General features: G+C 41.1%; 1 protein-coding gene across 1 annotated transcript in view; it reads right to left on the bottom strand.

Annotated features, from left to right (window-relative positions):
• Nucleotides 1-20759, bottom strand: part of brsk1b (BR serine/threonine kinase 1b) — a 37213-nt gene extending 16454 nt beyond the window's left edge. The window contains exons 1-12 of the mRNA XM_078270218.1: nucleotides 20023-20759; nucleotides 19487-19581; nucleotides 15918-16003; nucleotides 15163-15303; nucleotides 11270-11386; nucleotides 9456-9489; nucleotides 9257-9325; nucleotides 7799-7945; nucleotides 4368-4399; nucleotides 3188-3352; nucleotides 1266-1363; nucleotides 210-360 (exon numbers count right to left, since the gene is read on the bottom strand). Of these exons, the coding sequence (XP_078126344.1) occupies nucleotides 210-360; nucleotides 1266-1363; nucleotides 3188-3352; nucleotides 4368-4399; nucleotides 7799-7945; nucleotides 9257-9325; nucleotides 9456-9489; nucleotides 11270-11386; nucleotides 15163-15303; nucleotides 15918-16003; nucleotides 19487-19581; nucleotides 20023-20110 (1223 nt within the window). The 5' untranslated portion in view covers nucleotides 20111-20759. The remainder of the gene's footprint in view (nucleotides 1-209; nucleotides 361-1265; nucleotides 1364-3187; nucleotides 3353-4367; nucleotides 4400-7798; nucleotides 7946-9256; nucleotides 9326-9455; nucleotides 9490-11269; nucleotides 11387-15162; nucleotides 15304-15917; nucleotides 16004-19486; nucleotides 19582-20022) is intronic.
• Between the last annotated feature and the right edge of the window lie 470 nt (nucleotides 20760-21229).

Genomic DNA, 21229 nt, shown 5'->3' with positions numbered 1-21229 from the left:
ACTCTGTAGGGATCATTTCCATAGTGTCATAATGTATAGGGTTACATTGCAGCCCGGTCTGCGGCTGCCTTTCACAGCGTTCACGCTCAATACTGGACCAAATCAGTCACTTACACACAAAAACAAAAAACCCAAAGTTACCCTTTAACTTGGCTGTCCACAGTCTCCATCAATTAAAAAAATGTCATATGTCAGTGCTGGTTTCTTACCTCTGGCTGTGTGCATTAGTGTCCAGGGCCCTGCGAGGCGGGGTGGGAGACCCCTGTTCTGTGACACTGAGGACCTCCAGGCTCTTCCTCTCTGGACGACAGCGGCCATGACGCGTCAACATGGGGGAGTCCACACGCTTCCTGGGTGGGTCTTGGAGGTCAATAACATTAGTAAAAAATAAAATAGAAAATAAGAATTTCATCCATTTCAAAAATCCACTGATTCATCACTCCCCCCCATGCAAAATCTTTATAGCTACAGATTTAGGTAATTGTATGCGTACTCTACCTATATACAGTGTTGCTTCTATATGAATGAAGCCCAGTCTCAAGATGATTTTTTTCTTTTGCGATGTTAATTGCTCGTGTATTAAAGACAATACAGTATTTTTTTAAAATCTACACATAATTCAGACTAGAGCCCGACCGATAAAGGATTTTTAAGGCCGATGTCGATACAAATATTTGGTGATTTAAAAATCCGATATCCCGATATATCGGCCGATATATATTTTAAAAAACAAATCCAGAAACGCGTAACAAAACATAAACAGATTTCTCTAACATTAGTTATTTGTAGTTATTTATGAGTCCTCACTAAAATAATATGATAATGCAGTTTAAAAATAAACTTCTGTGTTTTATTGTCACAACAGAAAAGAGGAACATCAAAATATATGAAAGTTCTGATAAATAAAATGTATAAAAATACAAACCTAAGATATGAAACTTAAAGTCCTTTGAACAAAAACACAATAACAAACAAAAAATCCAAGAGTGTATCAACAGGGACGTTGTAGAGCGCCCTCTGGTGGACAAACTATGCAACGCCAACACTCATAACATGGTTGAAGGGTGTTTCGTCCGTTTTTATTTTATTTTTTAAATATTCATTTATCGGTCATTAATGCCGATACCGATAGTTTGGAAAATGCCTAATATCGGCCCGCCGATATATCGGTCGGGCTCTAGTTCAGACAGTTCATAGTAGAAGTAACATTTGCTTTCATAATCAAGCTTTTGTCTCATTGTTCTTGGTAAGACCTTGGTTCTCACCTAGGTCATTTCTTGGAGGCAGATCCTCATCTTCACAGCTGGGGTATCGCTCCTTCCTGTCCAATAGGAGGTAGTAGATCATCTTCTCCTGGTTCTCCCTAAAGATCACGATGCAAAGAGACACAGGTCATAAAGAGAGGAGACACACAGAAAGCTTTTTGCTCACAGAATCGGAGAATACAGGAAAGAACAAGAGGCTTTGTCAGGATCACAAGTCTCCTGACAACTACGGCTGGCACCATCCTGGAAGTACACATGTACAGTAAATAATGGCAACACATTGTGAGTGGTGGTCCAGTCACGTCATATTGTAAGTAATATTTGATAAATTGTTACTAAATTATTAGGTTATGTTTTTCGGCTCGTTTTGTCTGTTGGAATTACATTTCGGAGTAGATTTGAATCACAGGGGCAGACACACTAATTATTTTTCACTTTCATTAACATAGGTAGTCTCGCTTTGCCAGACCTTCCTCCACAGCGCTGCGGAGGAGGGTCTGGCTAGTCCACACAGCATTCCGGGAGGGGAGAAAAACGTGCTCTGGTTTATTGCCACTTCTTTAAACCAATCACAATCGTCATGAACGGCGCTATGCACCGGTCTGAGCCCCGGTGCCGCTGTAGAATAGCCTCAGGAAGGAACTTGTTTTGGTGGAACGTGTACGTTCAAAAACAATTGTTGTTGTGCAACAGAAAACTCAGATTGGACAGATAGTCTAGCTAGCTGTCTGGATTTACCCTGCAGAGATCTGAGGAGCAGTTAACCATAGTCCTCAGAAATCCACCGGAGTTTAAAATTACAACACAAAGAAAGCCGAAGGTAACAGATATCCGGCCGAAAAGAAGGACATCTGGCAGAGTTTCCTGTCGCACCGGAGCAATCCTGGAAGTGGAACGTCGTGAATATGGACTAGGGCATAGGGGGCTGCGCTCTTTGGTGTTTTTTGCCCCCAACGTCTCCTCCCAGGCAGCGCGACAATGGTTATGTTTAGGGTTAAGGTTAGGGTTAGCTGCCTGGAAGGCGCCGTTGGAGGCAAAAAACACCATCGAGCAGGGACTGCATTGGGATCCCGCGGGCGACATCCGTGGATGTTGTCAGGGAGCTGCTGGTCCTGGGATTTAGCTAGCACAAACTAGACGGATGGAGTCAAGAAAATTAAGTTGAAAAGAAGATTAAAGCAGGTAATGAACCGCTCGAAGGCTGCACAGTCTCGCTCTGAGCTGGTGTCTGTATCAGCGGCACTCCATTCCAAAAAATAAGCAAATAACAACGTGGCTCTAATTGATGCCTAAGTGTACCGATAAAATTAGATGTACCATCTTTCTTGAATCTGTCCAAACTGTTTTTTGTGGCTGGTAAAGAGTATGATGTGAGCTGTGAGACTCACTCAAAACAGTAAAGTTGCGGGCCAGAAAACCAAAACGGTGAGCTAAAAGGTGCTAAAACGCTTGTGCTACTGCTGTTGTGGGTAGTAAGGAACCCTCCGTTTGTCAGAGAAAGGGAGACACAACGGGTGGGTGGAGAGAGATAAAAGAGCCATTGTTGCTCTTGTTCCTGCCATGCCAGGCAGACTAATGATTTAAGTAATTGACTGGCCACAATGAGGCAAAAAAGAGAATGAGAGAGAGAGAGACATTGTGAGAGAGAAATCAAATTAACTACACCAACAATTATGCATTTGGTTTACAGCATGCGTGCAAGCACACATGTTAGTGCTACTTGTTTAATGATTGCATTCTTCAATTCTTTCATTTGTCCATTAATATATACTATATTATGCAGTTGGACATAAAGCAGATTTATAAAACTGTTTGACGTTCTTCCTGTCATATATTCCAACATATACTTATCAACAGTGGTGCACATCGGTGTATTGCCATCTAGTCAAAGTGGAAATGTTTGATGGGTTATATTTACTCACTCCTCACTTGTAAGGTCCTGTGTGAGTTTGACCCGGTCTCTGAAGCACCCTAAGGAGTACATGCTCTCCAGGACATCAGGGTCCAGGTCTGTTAAGGACAGGATCCTCTTCACACACACCCGGCGAGGGGGCGGCTGCTCTGGGCAAGGCTCATTACGACCACCCCTGATAGGAAAAAGTCCACGCATGTGATTAGTGCGTGCAATTAACAAATGTTAGAAACATCTCAAAGTTAACAGCAAACACTGATGGTCAATGGTGTCCAACATTACACAGGTTTAATGTCCACTGAGGGAGAACTTTTCCCAGTTTGATATTACAGTGCGGTATGATAGATGTTGGTTTGACAAAGTATCCGGCTGGTTTTGGCCTTGGTCCAGTACCTACTCAGTCCAGCATTTGTCTCCCTAGACTTTTATGATGTAGATTTCATTGGAACATTTTGTGTTTTCTCTGGGGAAACTTTTTGAACTCATTTTTTAAGGTCCCATATTACGCTTATTTACATGCTTTAATGTTAAAAAACACACACATTATTTTTTGTAATTTTTGTCTGAAATGCTCCGTTTTAGCGCCTGAGTCTTTAAACATCAGTGAATACCGCACTTGTGAATTTTGAAGTTTTCACGTGTCCTCAAAAAGGTGGTTGCTCCATGGGTATAATGTATGGTAGGAACGGTGGGGATATGTCCCTACCACTTTTCTGAATACCTTAAATTCCCCCCACCGCTAATTTGATATTAACTGCATGAGTTTAAATCAAATAGAATTTCCATCGGCTCTACAAAAGGTAACTTCCTCACCTTCCCACTGCATGAGAAATAGTTTTTTTCAATTTGTTATATTGTGTTATTAGTAGTCTTGCATAGACTGCCAGACCTTCCTTCACAGCGCTGCTGAGGAGGGTCTGTCTAGTCCACACAAATGTGGTCGGGGTAGCCAAGTACCGCTGTGTTACTTTAGTACTAATAACGCACATTATCGCTTTTAATCTATGATTAACATAATGTTAAGTTACTATTTGACATGGTTGAAATTAACAAGAGGAAGACTATATATATATATATATACATATATATATATAAAACAAGGGGGTGTGGGTAATAGTGGCTTGGGTGGAGAAGGAAAAAGGGAACATGCAGAGGAAGCCAGAAAAAAGTAAGAAAAATGTGGTACTTACTGGTACCAGGGGTGTTTCTGTATTGCTTCTAGCTGTAATCGACAAAAATAGAAGACAATATTACAGCATTCATCAAAGCATTTTACCATATTTACAACTGATTTAACCCTACAATGACACATCAACAAAGATAAAGCATCTGCGGTCCAACTGAACAAATCTGTGTAAAACAAAAAACCTTCGGACTACCAGAATTGTTTTCTTATGGAAGTCTAAAGCTACCAATTTAGCTGCTCTTTTGCACAGTGATGGTCAGAAAATAATAAACGTGTTTCAGGAATTGACCCGTCTCAGTGTGCTCCTAGGAACTTTCTCTACGGACCGTGCACGCTGATTTTGTTTGACACAGTTTTCTAGCCATGGCTCTATGGATGGACGGTCCATGACTTTGGTCGAGACTGAAATATCTCGACAAATATTGAATGGATTGCCATGAAATTGGCAGACATGAATTGTAACCTTGTTACTCAACTTTTCATGTAGTGCCATCATCAGGTATGAAGGCAATTTTGTCTTTCTTAATTCTTTGGGTGATGATCAAATACCTGCAAAACTAATGACGTTCCCCATTTGTGTCTTGCCTTTGTTCCACAGTCAAACTGTGTTTTAGGTCACTGAGAACAGATCTTTTGGGAAACTCTGGCCAGGCTGAAGATTTTCAGGAACTCTGTTTTCAGCGTTGAGGTGTGGACAGGCAAAACTGAGTTTTTGGCCTGTATCGTCAGTGTGCGTGCGCCGTTATCTCCATAAAACAATTCTTTGAGATTGGATAATGTCTCCACAGACTGATAAAAAGCTATGTCCCGGTCACGCTGACATACAATATATGCAAAGTGCAATAGTTCAGGAGAGGTGATTATAAAAACGTTCATATTAAAGCTATAGTGCGTAGTTTCTTTCGCCCCCATGAGGAATTCTAAGTAATGACAACTAAACTGTTGGCACATCCACATGATACAAGCCTTCCGTGATCACCCATCACCCCCACCCCTCCTCCACACAGTTGTTTGAGGACACGGAGGATTAAAGAAACATGATGGACTCTCCAGAAGAGGCCATTTTCTTCACAAGAGCTTAAAGCTAAAATAGGATGGCAAACATTGCACTTGCTAAACATCAGCATGTTAGTGTTGTCAACGTGATCATGTTAGCATACTGGTCTTACGTGGCTGTAGACTCTTGTTTCTACATTCAGTATCATTACAGTCCAGTCCTAAATCCCCCAGTACATTATACACTAATCCCCTATCTGCATCAGGCCCCCAGAAAGTGCGACGGCTTTTAAAGCAAATTGAACATAGCGGCCAAACATTGGAATTACAACTCCCAGCCCATCATGTGATGCTCTCTGGCCCAAAAAGACTTTTTCTCATAGACTTACATAGCGAAAAAGATGTCTGTAAATCAGTTACATTACAGATACATTTTTGTTTTAGCTCGAGAACCCCCATGAAATGACCCGTTTCACTATCAAAATTTGATTAATTCCGTCCGATAACATTTGGCAAGTCTAGAAGAGCCGCACAATTAAATAATTTAATCCCCATTCAAGTTAGCGGAGCGCTAAACCGGAAAGCGCCGGTTCGGCCTGCAGAAGTCTCTAGTGCTCCCACTCTATGGGCTGCATAATGCGGAAGCCATGACAATCATCCGGGGAATTTTTGGCTCTACGATGGCTTCATGCGCCACTGAGCAACTCTCATAGGAATGAACGAGGCTCTGCCTCGAACGCTGTATCCAGTTCTTATAATACATCCATGATCTGCATTGCATCAATACTGCAAAGTATCTCTTGTGCATGTAAAAAGCCAAAAGTGGGCTTGCTGTGAATACTGTACGCAGAGAGGAAACTAGCAAGCAGCTGTAGGCAGTGAGAGCTTTGCATTTGTTAACTTGCTTTTAAAGTACTGTATGCAGCACAGAGGAGACACTTCCCCTTTTCTAACTGATATGAATATGATGAGAAGGGCAAAATTAAAGATGTGTGGGTTCATCCTCTAATGTTCTGCTTGCTATAGCTACAGATAAACTTTTGAACCGGACTGAAATCTGTCTACTTGTGTGGTGGTGTTGTCCATGGAGGCAACTAGCAGACAGACAGAGACGAGAGAGAAAGAGAGAGAGAGACAGACAGTGTGACCTGGTTTCAGGCTCCATTAATCAACAGCTCATCAGGCGAAGCCACAGCTTTGATTAAATCTGCTCTGTTGTAGCCGAATGACTAACTGACCAGGCTTTCTCTCTGTCAGCAGTCTCTGCAAACCACATTATCACAGCTGCCTCCATCTCTCTGCCTCTTAAGCATGAATTCATTTCCACTCCACATGCCTGCTATATCCCAGCTTCTCTTTATAACCCGAGTGCAGTGGAATTTCTTCTAGCTGTCCATTCACTCAGTCATTCATTTATTCAGTCACCCCCCCCACCCTCTATCTCCCTCTGAGCCGCCAGTCTCTTTTCAAGCCTTGCTTTCAGAAGGGAAAGCTGGCATTTAGGTGAAAAAGAAAGAGAGGTCCTCGTCTCTTTCACCCTCAGTGCCTCCCACCTTCTTTACAGCCGCTGATGAAGCCGCTTGTTTCCATGAGTCTTGTCTCCAAATAAACTGCGAACTTGCTTTCGAGGACGGAAATAAAAACTCTGCCCTGTCATGGCTGACTCCACTCCTGCTTTTAAGCAATACCTAAGGCCCATTCCTCTGTTCTGCTTTTTCCACCTTCCTCATTTCCTTCCTCTTCCCTCTGTTAGGTCTTCTGCCAGGGTCAATTTCTGTCACATCTTGAAGCAAAGCCTGGGGGCTGGGTCTTTCCTTTTTGTTAATTCCTCCCTTCGAAAATGTCTGGTTTATGCTTCATATGCTGTGGAAACTGATGTGGTGCAATGTGAGTGGCAACAATTGACTGGTTGGTAAGCCCTGCTTTCCTTAGTTACTGCTGCTTCTCCATTCATATGCAGTTTAGAATGATAAAAGGCAGATTTAACACCTAAAAATGCCTATTCATTTTTTAAAACAATGGGTCATTTATTTCAAACAGAGGCAGTCAAAAGTCTTCTCATTTCTAGACGGCGACCAACGATTTTGCCATCTTAAATGACAGCTGCCGCTGAGATTTGATCAGCTGTAGCTAGCTAGCTAACCAAGCTAACTTTAGTTACATGAGTTGGTTGAAAACACTGTGCCTGGCTGACTTTTTATTGCTTTCAGGTGACTTACAGGTGAACTTGGTGGCTACCTACATGCCATCTGCTAAAAGACTGAGGCTAAAGCTACATGTTCCAAATCCAATATAGAGACTGTTTTTGGAGAAACGTGTATCTCATCTGCTTCGTAAAACCCCTGCTCTTAATCATTACATTTTCTATTTTCTGTACAGCAGTTAAATAGCTAGTTTTGTCCTCTCCCTGTTTAAGCCCCGTTGGCCCTCCGTGCTCACCGTGAGTCTCTTGTCGGGGTTGACCTCTATCATTCCTTTAAGCAAAGCTTGACAGTCAGGAGGTATAAAGTGAGGCATGTGGAATACCCCGCTCTTCACTTTCTCTAGAAGCTGCCGCAGGTTATCATGGTCAAAGGGCAAGGCACCCTGGGAAGGGATGGAAGAAGATGGAGAGAGACAGCAAGAAGATAAAATAGGATGAGAAATAGAAATGAGAGAGATACAAAGAGATGAAAATAGTTAAAGTGTTGTATCACTCATTTTTATAAAAGTAGCACCATATAACATCTGGGGTAGGTTGTTTTGTGTGTCAATCAAACATTGGGTTATACCATAGACTGTTAATATTAATGGACAACGCATCCAGTTCAGCAAAGTGCTGCAAATGCTGAAGTGCCTTAAACCTGCATTCTATCTGAATTCCAGCAGGGGGAGACACATGCGGTTGCAAAAGGAGGTCGGTTTCTGTAGAAGTCTATGAGAAAGTGACCCACTTCTCACTTGATTTATTACCTCAGTAAACATCTTCATAATGAGTTTATGGTCTCAGTCGCTAGTTTTAACTCTTCTGCAACACAGAATGATGTTCCTTTTTTTGAATTATGGTCTTGTTGATTTTAAAATCGGCGATAAAGCAGGGGGTGTTTTAGGGCGTGGCTATGATGTGATTGCCAGTGAAAGTGTGTAACGTAACGTAGAGTGTAAGCAGTTCCTCCCTCACTCCTCCCTCTCGTCTAAAATCGTCACATCCGCAACCGGGGTGGCTGCGCCCGTAACGGCAAACTCGACAACTCATAGCAGATCTCCACAAACCAATGGGTGACGTCACACATGCTCTGTCCATTAATTTACAGTCTATGGGTTAAACTCTAGCTATAGCTAAAGGAATAGCTCAACATTTTGGGTAAAACAAAACATATCACGCGACATATTTGTTTTCCTACCACTAGCAGCCAGTAAGCTTAGGTAGAGCTGGTCTCGCATTGCCAGACCTTCCTCCACAGCGTTGTGGAGGAGGGTCTGGCTAGTCCACACAGCATTCCGGGAGGGGAGAAAAACGTGCTCGGGTTTATTGGCATTTCTTTAAACCAATCACAATTGTCATGGGCGACGCTAAGCTCTGCAAGGAGCCGCTGCAAAATAGCCTCGGGAAGGAACTTGTTTTGGTGGAACATGTGTACGTTCAAAGGTTTTTTTAGTCATGCAACAGAAAACTCAGACTGGAAGGTAACGGACATTGGCAAAAAGACATGCATCCGGCGGAATTTCCTGCAGCACCGGAGCAATCCTGGAAGTAGAACGTCGTGGATATAGACTAAGGTAGAGCTGACAGTCTGGCTTGAGAGAACACTATTAGGTTCAATGTGATTATTGTTCTACATGACTAAAAAAAAAAACAATACCGAGGGAAGAAGAAAAAAAAGAAAAAAGAATAGAAAATAAGAAGGATCTTCTTACCACAAGAAGAGCAAAGAGGATGACTCCACAACTCCAAACATCTGCTCTGCGACCATCGTACTTCTCCCCCTAATACACAAACGTGCAAGGACAGGGTAGCATTAGCCACACACACACACACACACACACACACACACACACACACACACACACACACACACACACACACACACACACACACACCTCGGATGTAACTTACCCTTATGACCTCTGGGCAAGCATAATGTGGGGATCTGTAAAGAAAGCAGAGGTTATTATTAAATGATTTAACCAGACACATCCATACACTTAAATAAAAGGTAGAGAGTGCAGATGTATGTTAAAACAATGTACAAAAACTGAGAACACCTGCTTTTTTATTAATGGAATTAACTGAAGTAGTGAATCGTGGCCGAAGCTACAATCCCCTACTAATTTTATCCGTTAAACCCACCTGATGTATAAAAATGTGTTAAGCTTTTAATGAACAAAACCATAGATTATGTAAAGCAATAGAGCCTTCAGCGGATGTTCCTAATGTTCTGCACACTTTGTGTATATAATTGACCATGTTATTTCATTTTAACACTAAGATCAGCTATCACTTGCATCTTAATAATAATACTTAGCTTATTTATATAGCGTTTTTCATAGTACTAAAAGATACGTTACAATAAAACCAGCATATTAAGCACATTAAAAACAACAAGTCAAGCAATAAAACCAACACAAAAACAAGCAGTTAATAAGCAAATGAAACAACCAAACCAGCAACTAACACTAGATGAAATGTGATACTATTGGAGGATGAAGGCTATTCTAAAGAGATGATGATTTTGAGGAACTTTTTCCTCGCCACTGTTGCATCAAATGCTCGTGGGAAATTGTTGGGTCTTTGTTAATTATAGCGTGTGGTCTAGACCTACTCTATCTGTAAAGTGTCTCGAGATAACTCTTGTTATGAGTTGATACTATAAAGAAAAATTGAATTGAATTGATGAGAGATCTGAATGTGTCTGGGTCAGTACAGCCACTGATGTGTATGGCTAGGGAGTTCCCGAGGGAGAGGGCTTCTTATTTTTCATCTGATCCTATTGTAAGATTAAGATTAACAGAGCCATCTAATAGAGTTGTAAAAAAATGACATGTGTAACATTTAAGGAGCATATTGTACATATTATCTTTGTATTTAAATTACAATACAGTGCGGTCATAAAAATAAGACAATTAAAAGGTGCTGTAGGTAGGATTGCGAAGATCCAGAACTTTTGAAAAAATTTGAACATCGACAACTTCTCAGTCCCTCCCCCCCCTTTCTGCTAAAGCCCAAAACGGTCTCCTAAGCCCCTCCCCCCACAAGGGAGAATGGATGCGTGTGCATGATCGGTGATTAGCCGCTTTCCGACCGATGACAGAAAGTTAGTTTCATAAGTCTTACCTACTGCACCTTTAATGATGGTATGAAGTCACACATATAAATACAAGCTAATCTTAACCCATGTAACCCAGAACCAGTGGTGGAATGTAACATGTAAGTACATTTACTCAAGTACGGTACTTAAGTACAAACTTGAGGTACTTTTCATGCTCAATCACTTTCTACTTATACTCCGTTACATTTCAGAGAGAATTACTGTACTTCTACTCCACTACATTAATCTGACAGCTGTAGTTTCTCGTTACTTTACAAATTAGAATTTTTTGCACACTAACATGTGTAGTTTAATAATAAGACGTTTCATTATAAATTAATATAACGGCCTGCAAGTACAGCTGACATGATTAGACGATTAAACACAGAACAGTTGTGACCGTTTCTAGTTTCTAAAATGTGAGGATTTTTCTGCATCGAGTACTTTTAATACTTAGTGGTACATTTTCCTGATGATACTTACATATTTTTTACTCAGGTAACATTTTCAATGCAGGACTTTTACTTGTAACACAGTATTTTTACTGTTTGGTATTAGTACTTTTACTTAAGTACTTTACTTAAGGTTCTGAATACTTCTTCCGCTACTGCCCAGAACTCACCCACAACTGGTTTCCAACAGGCTGTCCCCGACTTGAAGCGACGCCATGCCAAAGTCTGCTACCCTGATGTTATTCTTCTCATCCAGGAGAAGATTCTCTGGCTTCAGGTCTCTGTGACTGTGGCACACACACACACACACACACAAACACACACACACACACACACACACACACACACACACACACACACACACAAAGACACACTCAATGGAAGTATTTTTCCAGACCATAAACAGCAACTAAAGCTTTGCGTTCTATTTACCTCGGAACTCGGAAGCCGGAGCTGGGAATGACGTCATACCCGAGTTGAATGCGTTCTATAAGTCGCATTTTCATTGTTTTCATTAGCTCTAGCCCGGTTAGTTATTGTTAGCAATACCAGTTGATAACAACGCATTACGCCTTTTTTTTGTTCATGCAAACAGCGTAACATGTCCACAGATAGAAGTTGAGCATGCCTGTGTGAACGACTGATTTAGTAACGCAAATAAGACAGAAGTGCTTATAACTTTATGTTACTGCAGCTTTTCACAATAGCTATGTTGGATTTTGAATTCGTGCTACTGCGAGGTTGTACGACTCGAGTTCCGAGCTCGTAAATCCGAGGTCAGGGGGCGTGTTTACGACTTTGACCTCGTTAAAACCGAGTTGCGAGGTAAATAGAACGCGGCTACCTTGGTGGACTTCCACATAACATGTAAAGTATAGAACAAACTTCTGAGTTCAAAAGAAAGAAGTTATCTGAGTGGTCGTCAAAATCGTATGCAATATTTCTCCATCCAAAACACAGAGTACACAGTGGAGACTCGCGTGGGTTTCAGTTATACTATTAGTTACACTATTACAGTTTACATGTGGATGCTTATCCGAATGTTTTATGATCAAACCAAACCTTTTCCACCAAACACGTTTTTGAAGGAATACTTCACCCTGATGAAGTGATTAAAGTGAAGAAGAAAAAAAAGTTTTTCTTCGCATGCTTCCTCAGTGAATGAAGAATCCAAAAGCAGAGAAAGTTCTAGATGAGTTAAAGGAAAAGGGGGCCACATGGATGCAGACCCATATTACTACACTTACTATCACTTTTTGGATTCTTTGTTCACTTTGGAGGCGTGCGAGAAACAAAAAATGTTTTCAGTAATTGATTTACAAATGATTATTCTAAGGGTAAAGAATGCTTGCCATCATACAGACTCCTACGTCTATACTATATGAGGTTGCAGTGGTCTTGCTCGATGCCCTGCTGTGCTCCTGCTACGCCCTGCTACGCCCTGCTACGCCCTACTATGTCCCGCAATGCCCTGCATCGCCCCGCAAAGCCCTGAACTGCTACAACTATTGTTTGTAGTCATAGTTCCACTATCTTTATTGTTACTATAATTGCCACTGTTCATCATTCTAACTGCTATAATTATTATGAATCATATTTCTCTATATCTGTACACTGTAAGAAATGTCATGGTAGTTTAACTTGGAAATGCAAGTTCACCTGCTGCCTTGAAAATCGAAGTTCACTCAACTTGAAGACTGCCTTTGTTTCAACTTAGAAATTAAAGTTAATGAGCTTGATGTAACTACAGTGTTCTAGTTTTGTTAAAGTTGTTCTTTTAGTTGATTTAACATTTTATTACTTGGTTTAACGTCATACTTTAAGTTAAAACAACTTATTTTCTTTAATAATGCAAGAAATCTTGCCTAGTATAACAGACATACTTTTCTGCTTTATTACAACTCACAGTTTCAAGTTAAAACAACATTTATAGCAGAGATAGCGTGGGTGCTTTGGTGCCAGGGCCCCGTGCAAAATAGGGGCCCCTCTAAAGCCGCCGATCTTGCGTCACTTGACATAAAAGTGCCGCTAGTGAAGTGACACACAGCGGAATAATGGCTGAAGGAAGCCTATTACTGCTCAAAGTCTAGCGCTGCAATACTCCAGCTCTTCTTATCAAACATAACAGTCACTTAACTCATGGTTACAAATGGAAACCAGCACAACAATGACAATTACCAGGCAACAAAACACTACATTCTAAGCAGACACGTTTAATAAATGGAATTCATAAAGTTACATTTGTATTTCGAACAAACTGCAAACTTTTCAGCAAATTTACATCATGGGAATTGACCAGCCAATGAACCGATTGCACCTGACTGCAGTACGCAGATCGGGGTTGGGCTCAATGTGGGCGCAGCTAAACGTTTGACTTTTGAAGAGTACTTTCCATTTCAATTTGAGAAGAGTGAAATGCCAAATTCACAATTGACAAGCCGTTGACAGGTTCTCCCTCCGCCGGTGGGACTAGTGCTTTCTTGTTTACCACAACACGTGTTATATTTGAGTTGAAATTTGAATAGGCTACATCACTTATCTGCGGTGTATAATTCATTTATTGTGTCCATGCTTTAACTTTGCCGTGAAAGAAGACTTTTTTTGTTGCAACACACACAACCGCTTTTTTTTTCAACTGATAACTTAACTTACATACCCAGGTTCAATCAACACATACATATCTGACAAAAAATGTAAATAGTCAACCCAATGTAATTGTAATTGTAATCCAATGTAAAAAAATAACTTTCAAAAACTCATAAAGTTGAGTTCAAAATTCACAACTTGTATAAGCTCGTTCAGTTAAAAATAACAAATAAGTGGTCATAACTAAATGGGTCTGTAATGTTTTACAGTGTATATCCGTATCAGTGTCTGTGTCCTAACCGGCAGCGCCAGATGCCGCCCACAAAGAGCCTGGGTCTGTCCAAGGTTTCTGCCTAAAAGTTTTTCATCGCCAAATGCTTGCTCGTAGGTAATTGTTGGGTCTTTGTAAATTATAGAGTGTGGTCTAGACCTACTCTATCTGTAAAGTGTCTTGAGATAACTCTTGTTATGATTTGATACTATAAATAAAATGGAATTGAAATACATAATTTGGTGAAAGTTGTAGTTTTTTAATTTAATTCCTGTTTCTGGTTCCAGACCATTAACTCAAAAAAAAAATAAGATAGTTCAGTTATCGTTTGGGACAAATGCAAATGAATAATGTCAAGTCATTAGGTAAATCAGTAAGGAATTAGCGATGAGAAGTTAAAGGTGCAGTGAGCGAATCTCACGCAGCCTCTACTGATGTATATTTTCTTTCCTCTACGAGAGTTTTGTATGTTGTTGTTTTTTGTCCAAAAAAAATAAACGCTTACACTTTACTTGAAGGTATCTACATAAGAGTGACATGACGCTGTCATGAACACATGACACTGTCATGACTGTGTCATGTCTGTCATGACATGTCATGTCATGTCAACCCTAACTCTAACCCTAACCCTAACTTGTCATGACAAAAACCAAATGACACTTAATGACATAAGCGTTATGTCATAAACGTTTATGACTTGTTTATAATGTTTATGACACTGTCATGACAGTGTCATGTCACTCTTATGTAGATACCTTCAAGTAAAGTGTAACCGAAGTATTGGTTACACTTTACTTGAAGGTATCTGACATAACGCTTCTGTCATTAAGTGTCATTTGGTTTTTGTCATGACAAGCTAGGGTTAGGGTTCATGTGTCATGACAGTGTCATGTCACTCTTATGTAGAAAACTTCAAGTAAAGTGTTACCAAATAAACATTCACATGCTGCCTTCCCCCACTACCATCAACTGTCGCCGCCTGTTGCCGATTGGCTGGAATAGTGTTTTGTGCGTCGTGCACTCTGTTCTGTTTGTTTTCCATTTACACAGCCAGGGCTGTGTTTTAACACCGAGTTATTTTTTTCAGCGCACACAGAAAAGAGAGAGCTATTTGACCAAAAAAAAGTGTATTGGATTAACATCACTTACTATACCTTTTAAAAGAAAAAAAACTGGAAATGGAACAACAACACAAATGTCACAGACCATATGGAGTGACTGTGGCAGAAGTCAAGGGCGGAGATGATTTGTCTGAAGAACTTCCTGGCTTCTTTGGGGGTCAGCCTGCCCTTCTTCACCAGGTAGTCAAATAACTCTCCGCCAGACACATGCTCCAAAACCAGGTACCTGGGAGACACAGGAGGGTCGAGAGGGCAGAGAGATGAAAACACAGGTGAGGTAAGAGAAACATTTATGCACAAAAGTCACGGATGCTTCTGCAGTACATAAAAACTCAAACATCATGTGTGTATGATCTAGGGCTGATATGAGGAAAATATGCAATATGCAATAACGTTGCATATTGCGATAACGATAATAATGCAATAAATACACAGATATTAAAGTGAACTCAGTTCTGCCTTTCTGCTGCTTTCATTATTCTGCTAAAATACAACAAATGCTTGTTGAATTTAAAACAAATGAAAGGAAATCATTTTCATAACACTGAATTGAATATAAAATGCACTACTAAAAAAAACAATAGGTTACATTATAAAGTGCCGTTTTCTACTAATATTTTCTTTCAACTAACACAATAAAGAAAACACAAACAGAGTGTCTTTCGCGATACGTCACAGCCTTTAGCGATGTGTGTATTGCGGCAGTTTACATTGCGATTATGATTAAAAAGAATGATATATTGTGCAGCCCTAGTACGATTTCAGTTTTGTCTTACAGAGCCTATTTTATTTATTTTTTAAGAAAGTCAGCAGAAAGCAGAATGATAAAGAGATACTCACAGGTATTTGTTATTCTCATAGACATCATGCAGCTTCAGAACGTGAGGGTGCTCTATTAGTTTAAGAATAGCTATTTCTCTCTCCACCTGGAGAGACAGAGGGAGGGAGAGACGTGGAGAAAGGTTAAGAGAGAGGGAGCAGGAACGAGGTTAAAAATGATGTAGATTGAAATGTCAGGAGGAAGAGGAAGGTACATATGATGTAAGGCAGAGAGAGGGAGGAAGCCAGTATACAGGCAGAGTTAGGTTAAATGCGGAGCAGACGGAGACAGTATTGAAATATGTTATTGTTAAATTCTTTAGTGTTCATTTAGAAGCACAAACAAGTTGTTGAAGAAGTTAACGTTACCGTTGTAGACAGGTTAAAGTTATGGGCAGAATTTGTATAAATAGGCTATAAACCGTATCACTGCACTGGTCTGACATTACTAGCTTATGGAGATTAGTGTATACCATTGATATATAGCCTACATTTATACATAAACTAATCTCCATAAACTATCAACTCTATAGCATAGGTTTATAGCTAACCAATACTGCTAGCTCACCTGCATATATATATATATATATATATATATATATATATATATATATATATATATATATATATATATATATATATACATATATAAATATATATATATATACATATATAAATATATATATATATATATATGTGTGTGTATGTATATATGGCTCAACTGAGCTAGATAATGCTACAGCTCAGCCGAGAAGGACGCCATTAATGTTTACATATCGCGCTGTGATGAGTACGAGCCATATACATCCATGGCACGAGCCTATCATCCATGAGTTTGCTTTCTACTGGGCGGTGATACGGTTGTTAGGTGTAGTTCGGTAGAAAGTAAGTTCCTAGGAAAACCTAGGTGACTAGGAAAATAGTTCCTACAAGAAACTGCTAACCAGGTCTGTGGACTATCTTTGAGTAACCTGGTCATGTTTTCTGAAAAGAGACATTGCTTTTTTATTTGCAATTTATTTTTTGGCAATTTAAGGCACCACAAGCAGAGTGCCATCTAGTTCTATTATATTGGAGAGAAGGCAGACATCTCTATGGCCCATATCTCCAACACTGGGCAACTTACTAACATGTAACTAAATGTGTATTTTTGATTTTGGGGTGAACTGTCCCTTTAAGTGCAGGCCTGTACAGAAAGCTAGCCAAGACCTATAGATAACCTACTTCAAGCTGCACTAATCAATATTTTTCCATGAACAATGAACCAAATAGCTATGTGAAAGGTGTCATTCATTTATCGAGTTTCCAACAAGCAGTCAATTTGAGTTCAGCTCGTCAACATTTATTTTCGCTTTTCCATTGGCAAAAGTTGTGGTTAGTACAGGTCTACTTGGTCCTTTTTTTGGTACCACCACAGTCTAGGTTTCTAAATACTAAAAGGTTAAAACACGGCAGACCACTGATTGGTCAGAGAGAATTGTCACTACCGCAACACGGGACATCCTGCACCTGCCATGTTTAAATAGCCAAGCTACCATCAATAGCAACCACACTTTTTTTATTCACTCAACCCAGATTTTAAAAAGTGGCAGCCCGCCAACCTATGGCGTACACTACGCCGGGTAACTACATCATACAATTGATAAGTTGCAGACGTTCCTCTGATGGTTGCTGATGAAAGGATTCAGCGAGTGTCGCTTGAAGATGATGTCAGCAGTTTCATGTGACGTCCCTATGCCGATCAGCTGAGAATCCCGCCTACACTGAGGGGATCCGCAGTGGAAAATGAAAAAAAGAAAAGTAGGCTACGGGTAAAGAATGGAATTGTGTCGAATTGAGCAGAGCCGTATACCGTACGGTGGAAACATGACAATAGTGACAAACCTACAGAGAATTATCACCAACTATGTAGGCCCCTCTGTTTTAAGGGGGAGTTTTAGCATCTTTCAGTTTGTCGTTTTGGTTTCCCGGGCCTGTAACTTTACTGTTTTGGTTCGCTCTCCTCTCATTTACATCACGAGTCAGCAAAAAAGCTCTATAAACCCACTGTACACTGCCTGCTCAGCACTAAACAGCAGGCAGACACAGTTAGTTACTAGCTGTTGAACATAGTGGAGCATTTAGCTGCTAAAGAGCCAGATACTTCCCTCAGGAGCTAGTGGAGACCAAAACAGAGCTAAAAGACTAGCTAAATATTGGACTCACATTCTCCAGGTGGCACAAAAAATGAACTCAAATGAATGCCAATGTTGCTCCGTGTCTGCTACGTAGATGTGTAAATACTGTAGGCAACCGCTCGCTAACACTAAGCTTAGTTGCTAAGTTGCTCAGCCATATCGACTTTAAAATATTACATTATGCCACTGTTTGTGCTGCCTCCAAAAATCAATTAATGCAGGTTTAAAGATATGACAGATGGACATTATCTATTTGATTGATTAAGCTATATATAGCTAGTCAAAACAAGCACCTTCTACATCTGTAATGTCAAGTCTCAGACTTATCTGCACCAAAGAAAAGTGAATAATGAAAACAGCTGTTTTAAAGACATCCACACAAAGGTTTTTTTCTTTAAAATGCCTTTTTGCATGAACAAGGACTGTGGATTTTGTCCCACATCTTTTACAGAAGGGATGAGATCTATTCATGCCTTGTATGGAGAGGAGGAAAGATCACAGTGACCAATAACCCATTAACCTGCAGTGGTTCCCAAACCTTGTCACGCCAAGGACCCCTAAACTGGCACAAATCAGACCCCCATCTGGTATAGGATTTTTGCTTTTAGATGTTTTATTATAGAAAGTGTATGAAATCAATCACCAAAATATTCATGATTTATATCATTGTGTTACTTAAAGATGGAAATATAGTGGAAATAAATGATTCCGCTTTTTGCTGGGAGCCCCCTTGGGAACCCTCTCAAGGACCTTCACTTTGAAAACCACTGCTTTAACCTACATAAGGGCATGTGAGAGTTGCCATAAGATGGACTTGAAAATACAGTTGAGACATTTATTCACGCACTGTCGTCTGGCCAACGAATGAAATCTGAAAACACACACGCATTTCTCTGGATTGTCTTCAGAATCTGCGTTATTGAGATACTGAGGCATGTATACACTAAAACACATGACACCGTGACACAGCACTTGCTTGTGCCCAAAGTTGTCCTGGTGCAACCTGCTGTATTTTGAAAAGAGATACTTCCACAAAGCTGCAACTTGTAATCAGCAAACATAAAAAGCAATTTCAATTTAATTTCAGGCCTGTGTGTTTCCGCTGCAGTTAGCCTTCATCTGAGGGCTTAATTAGCAGAATGAAATCATCTCTATTGTTCGATATACAGAAGCAGCGAGTGCCCACACACTCGGGTGCTCCAAGTTACAGCACACAGACAGGCTTTTCTTGACTAAAATAAAAGACTTCAATTCTGTTGCTATTTCTGCAGGCTGGAGAGTGCAAGCTGGCAATCATTTGAGCTTCGTAGCCACCATAATGACAGTCAGAGTGATTATAGACACAGTAAAGAGACAGCTCGTAGGCAGATAGACACATGGATAAGTAGATGAGGTCAATTATAAATACTGTACCTTCATTAGAACTGATTCGGAGAGTTTCTCTCGGTTGACAATCTTTATGGCCACCTTCTGTCCTGTTATACAGTGGACACCCAACTTCACCAGTCCTGAGAGACACACACGGAGAGAGAGAAGGGGGGGGGGGAGAAATATCACAAATCATCATGCAGCGTGAAAACAGAAAAGGGAGGGATGTCATCAATAATTCAAAAAGCTTTACGGACATTGTCACAAACAATTACCAAACTCAGTTCATAGAAAGACTGATTGGAATATTTAAGGGGCCTGCTGTGGTGTCTTCTCCTCCCCATGTCTTCTAAAGAATAATTCATTTGATAACATCTTGACATAAGGTTAGAGCAGAATAAAAAGCATAAAAAGCATGGGAGATAATAAGACTTGCACACGGATCAAACCATGCTCTGAATACCTCTGAATATCATGTGCTACAGTGATTCTGAATGCTGGAATCAGGTGATGCACCTTGCAGACGTCCTGTTTGCCTGGCTACAGGAGAGGGACTCGAGGTAATTTAGTTTGTTCCCTACCTGTCTGTCCCTTCCCGAGGGTCTTCTCCAGCCGATAAGGCCCCACATACTGGCTGGACTGGCCCACCGTCAGCTCCTTGCTGCTCATCCTTTCCCAAAGGTGAAATCCTATTCCTGATAGGCAGATCAAGATAGCGGTCGCTCCTGCTCCGTGCGTAATGCCGTAACGCACATATCCCGGGCGGCTACACGGCGGCGGAGAGGAGAGGCGCGGAGGACTGGTCGTGATCTAAAGCCGGGCCCTGCAGGCTACTCCCATGCACTTGTTTGCCAGGTCCGTGCTGGGAGTGAGAACCGGCCCAGTTTTACACTCTACAAGGCCTGTAGAATAAAGCAGCATATGTCCCAGTCTCGGTTTGTGTCTCTTTCACTACAGCACAGAAAGCAGCATTATTCAGAGGCAAGGTAGAAAAGATCCGAAACAAGACGACGTTTGAGGTTTGACCGGTGCCGGTGATGGGAGATGTAGTCCCATCAAATCCACCACCCTCCTGCTATAAATAACAGTAGTTTAAAGCTGATTGATCCTATGTAGCTTATGCAGCTGGCCAAAAGTGGAGCAGGAAAAAAAGATCTCATTCAGACCTGAGGGCTACATTTGCCACAGATTGATTCCTGTAAGGGCACAGTCTCAAATATCCCAAGTCAGAATGGCCTGATTGAATCCATTCTCTGATCGATATCAGGGACCCCCTCCTCACTGCTGCTGCTGCTGCTGCTGCTGCTACTACCGTCCAAAAATGTTTCCATAATGCTTCCAAGCTCATAGGCTACATTCCCCCCCCCCTTTTTTTCTTCTTCTTCTCAAGCCAGCCGGGGCCTCGTTTCGGTCAGGATGTGGCTTTCTGTGCAAGATGCGGCGTTGTCCAGATAATGATCTATTATCACAACAGCATCAGCAAGAAGAATGGGTTTTCCAATATCCGGTGCACACTTTGGCTCACCCCTCCCCGGCCCTGCATCAGGAAATAGAGGAAGAGGGGGGAGAGCATCAAAAAAAAAGAAGAAGGCAAACAGCGTCGGGCAGACAGGGCCAGACAGGCGAACTGCTCCCCGCGGTCAGGACGGCTGCAGCGGGGAGAGGAGCGCTCGATGTGCCGGAGGAGGATCAGCGCTCGGCCCGGTGATGAATCCTGTTTCTAGAAACAACAAGCATCCTCAGCTGGCCTGGTGGTAGCCGACTCCCCGTCTCTCCTCCCTCCCTCCC

The sequence above is a fragment of the Sander vitreus genome, chromosome 15 (genome assembly GCF_031162955.1).
Source record: "Sander vitreus isolate 19-12246 chromosome 15, sanVit1, whole genome shotgun sequence".
NCBI classification, from domain to species: Eukaryota; Metazoa; Chordata; class Actinopteri; order Perciformes; family Percidae; genus Sander; species Sander vitreus.
The sequence above is the reverse complement of the archived record's forward strand: the minus strand, read 5'-3'. Positions and strand labels throughout refer to the sequence as shown.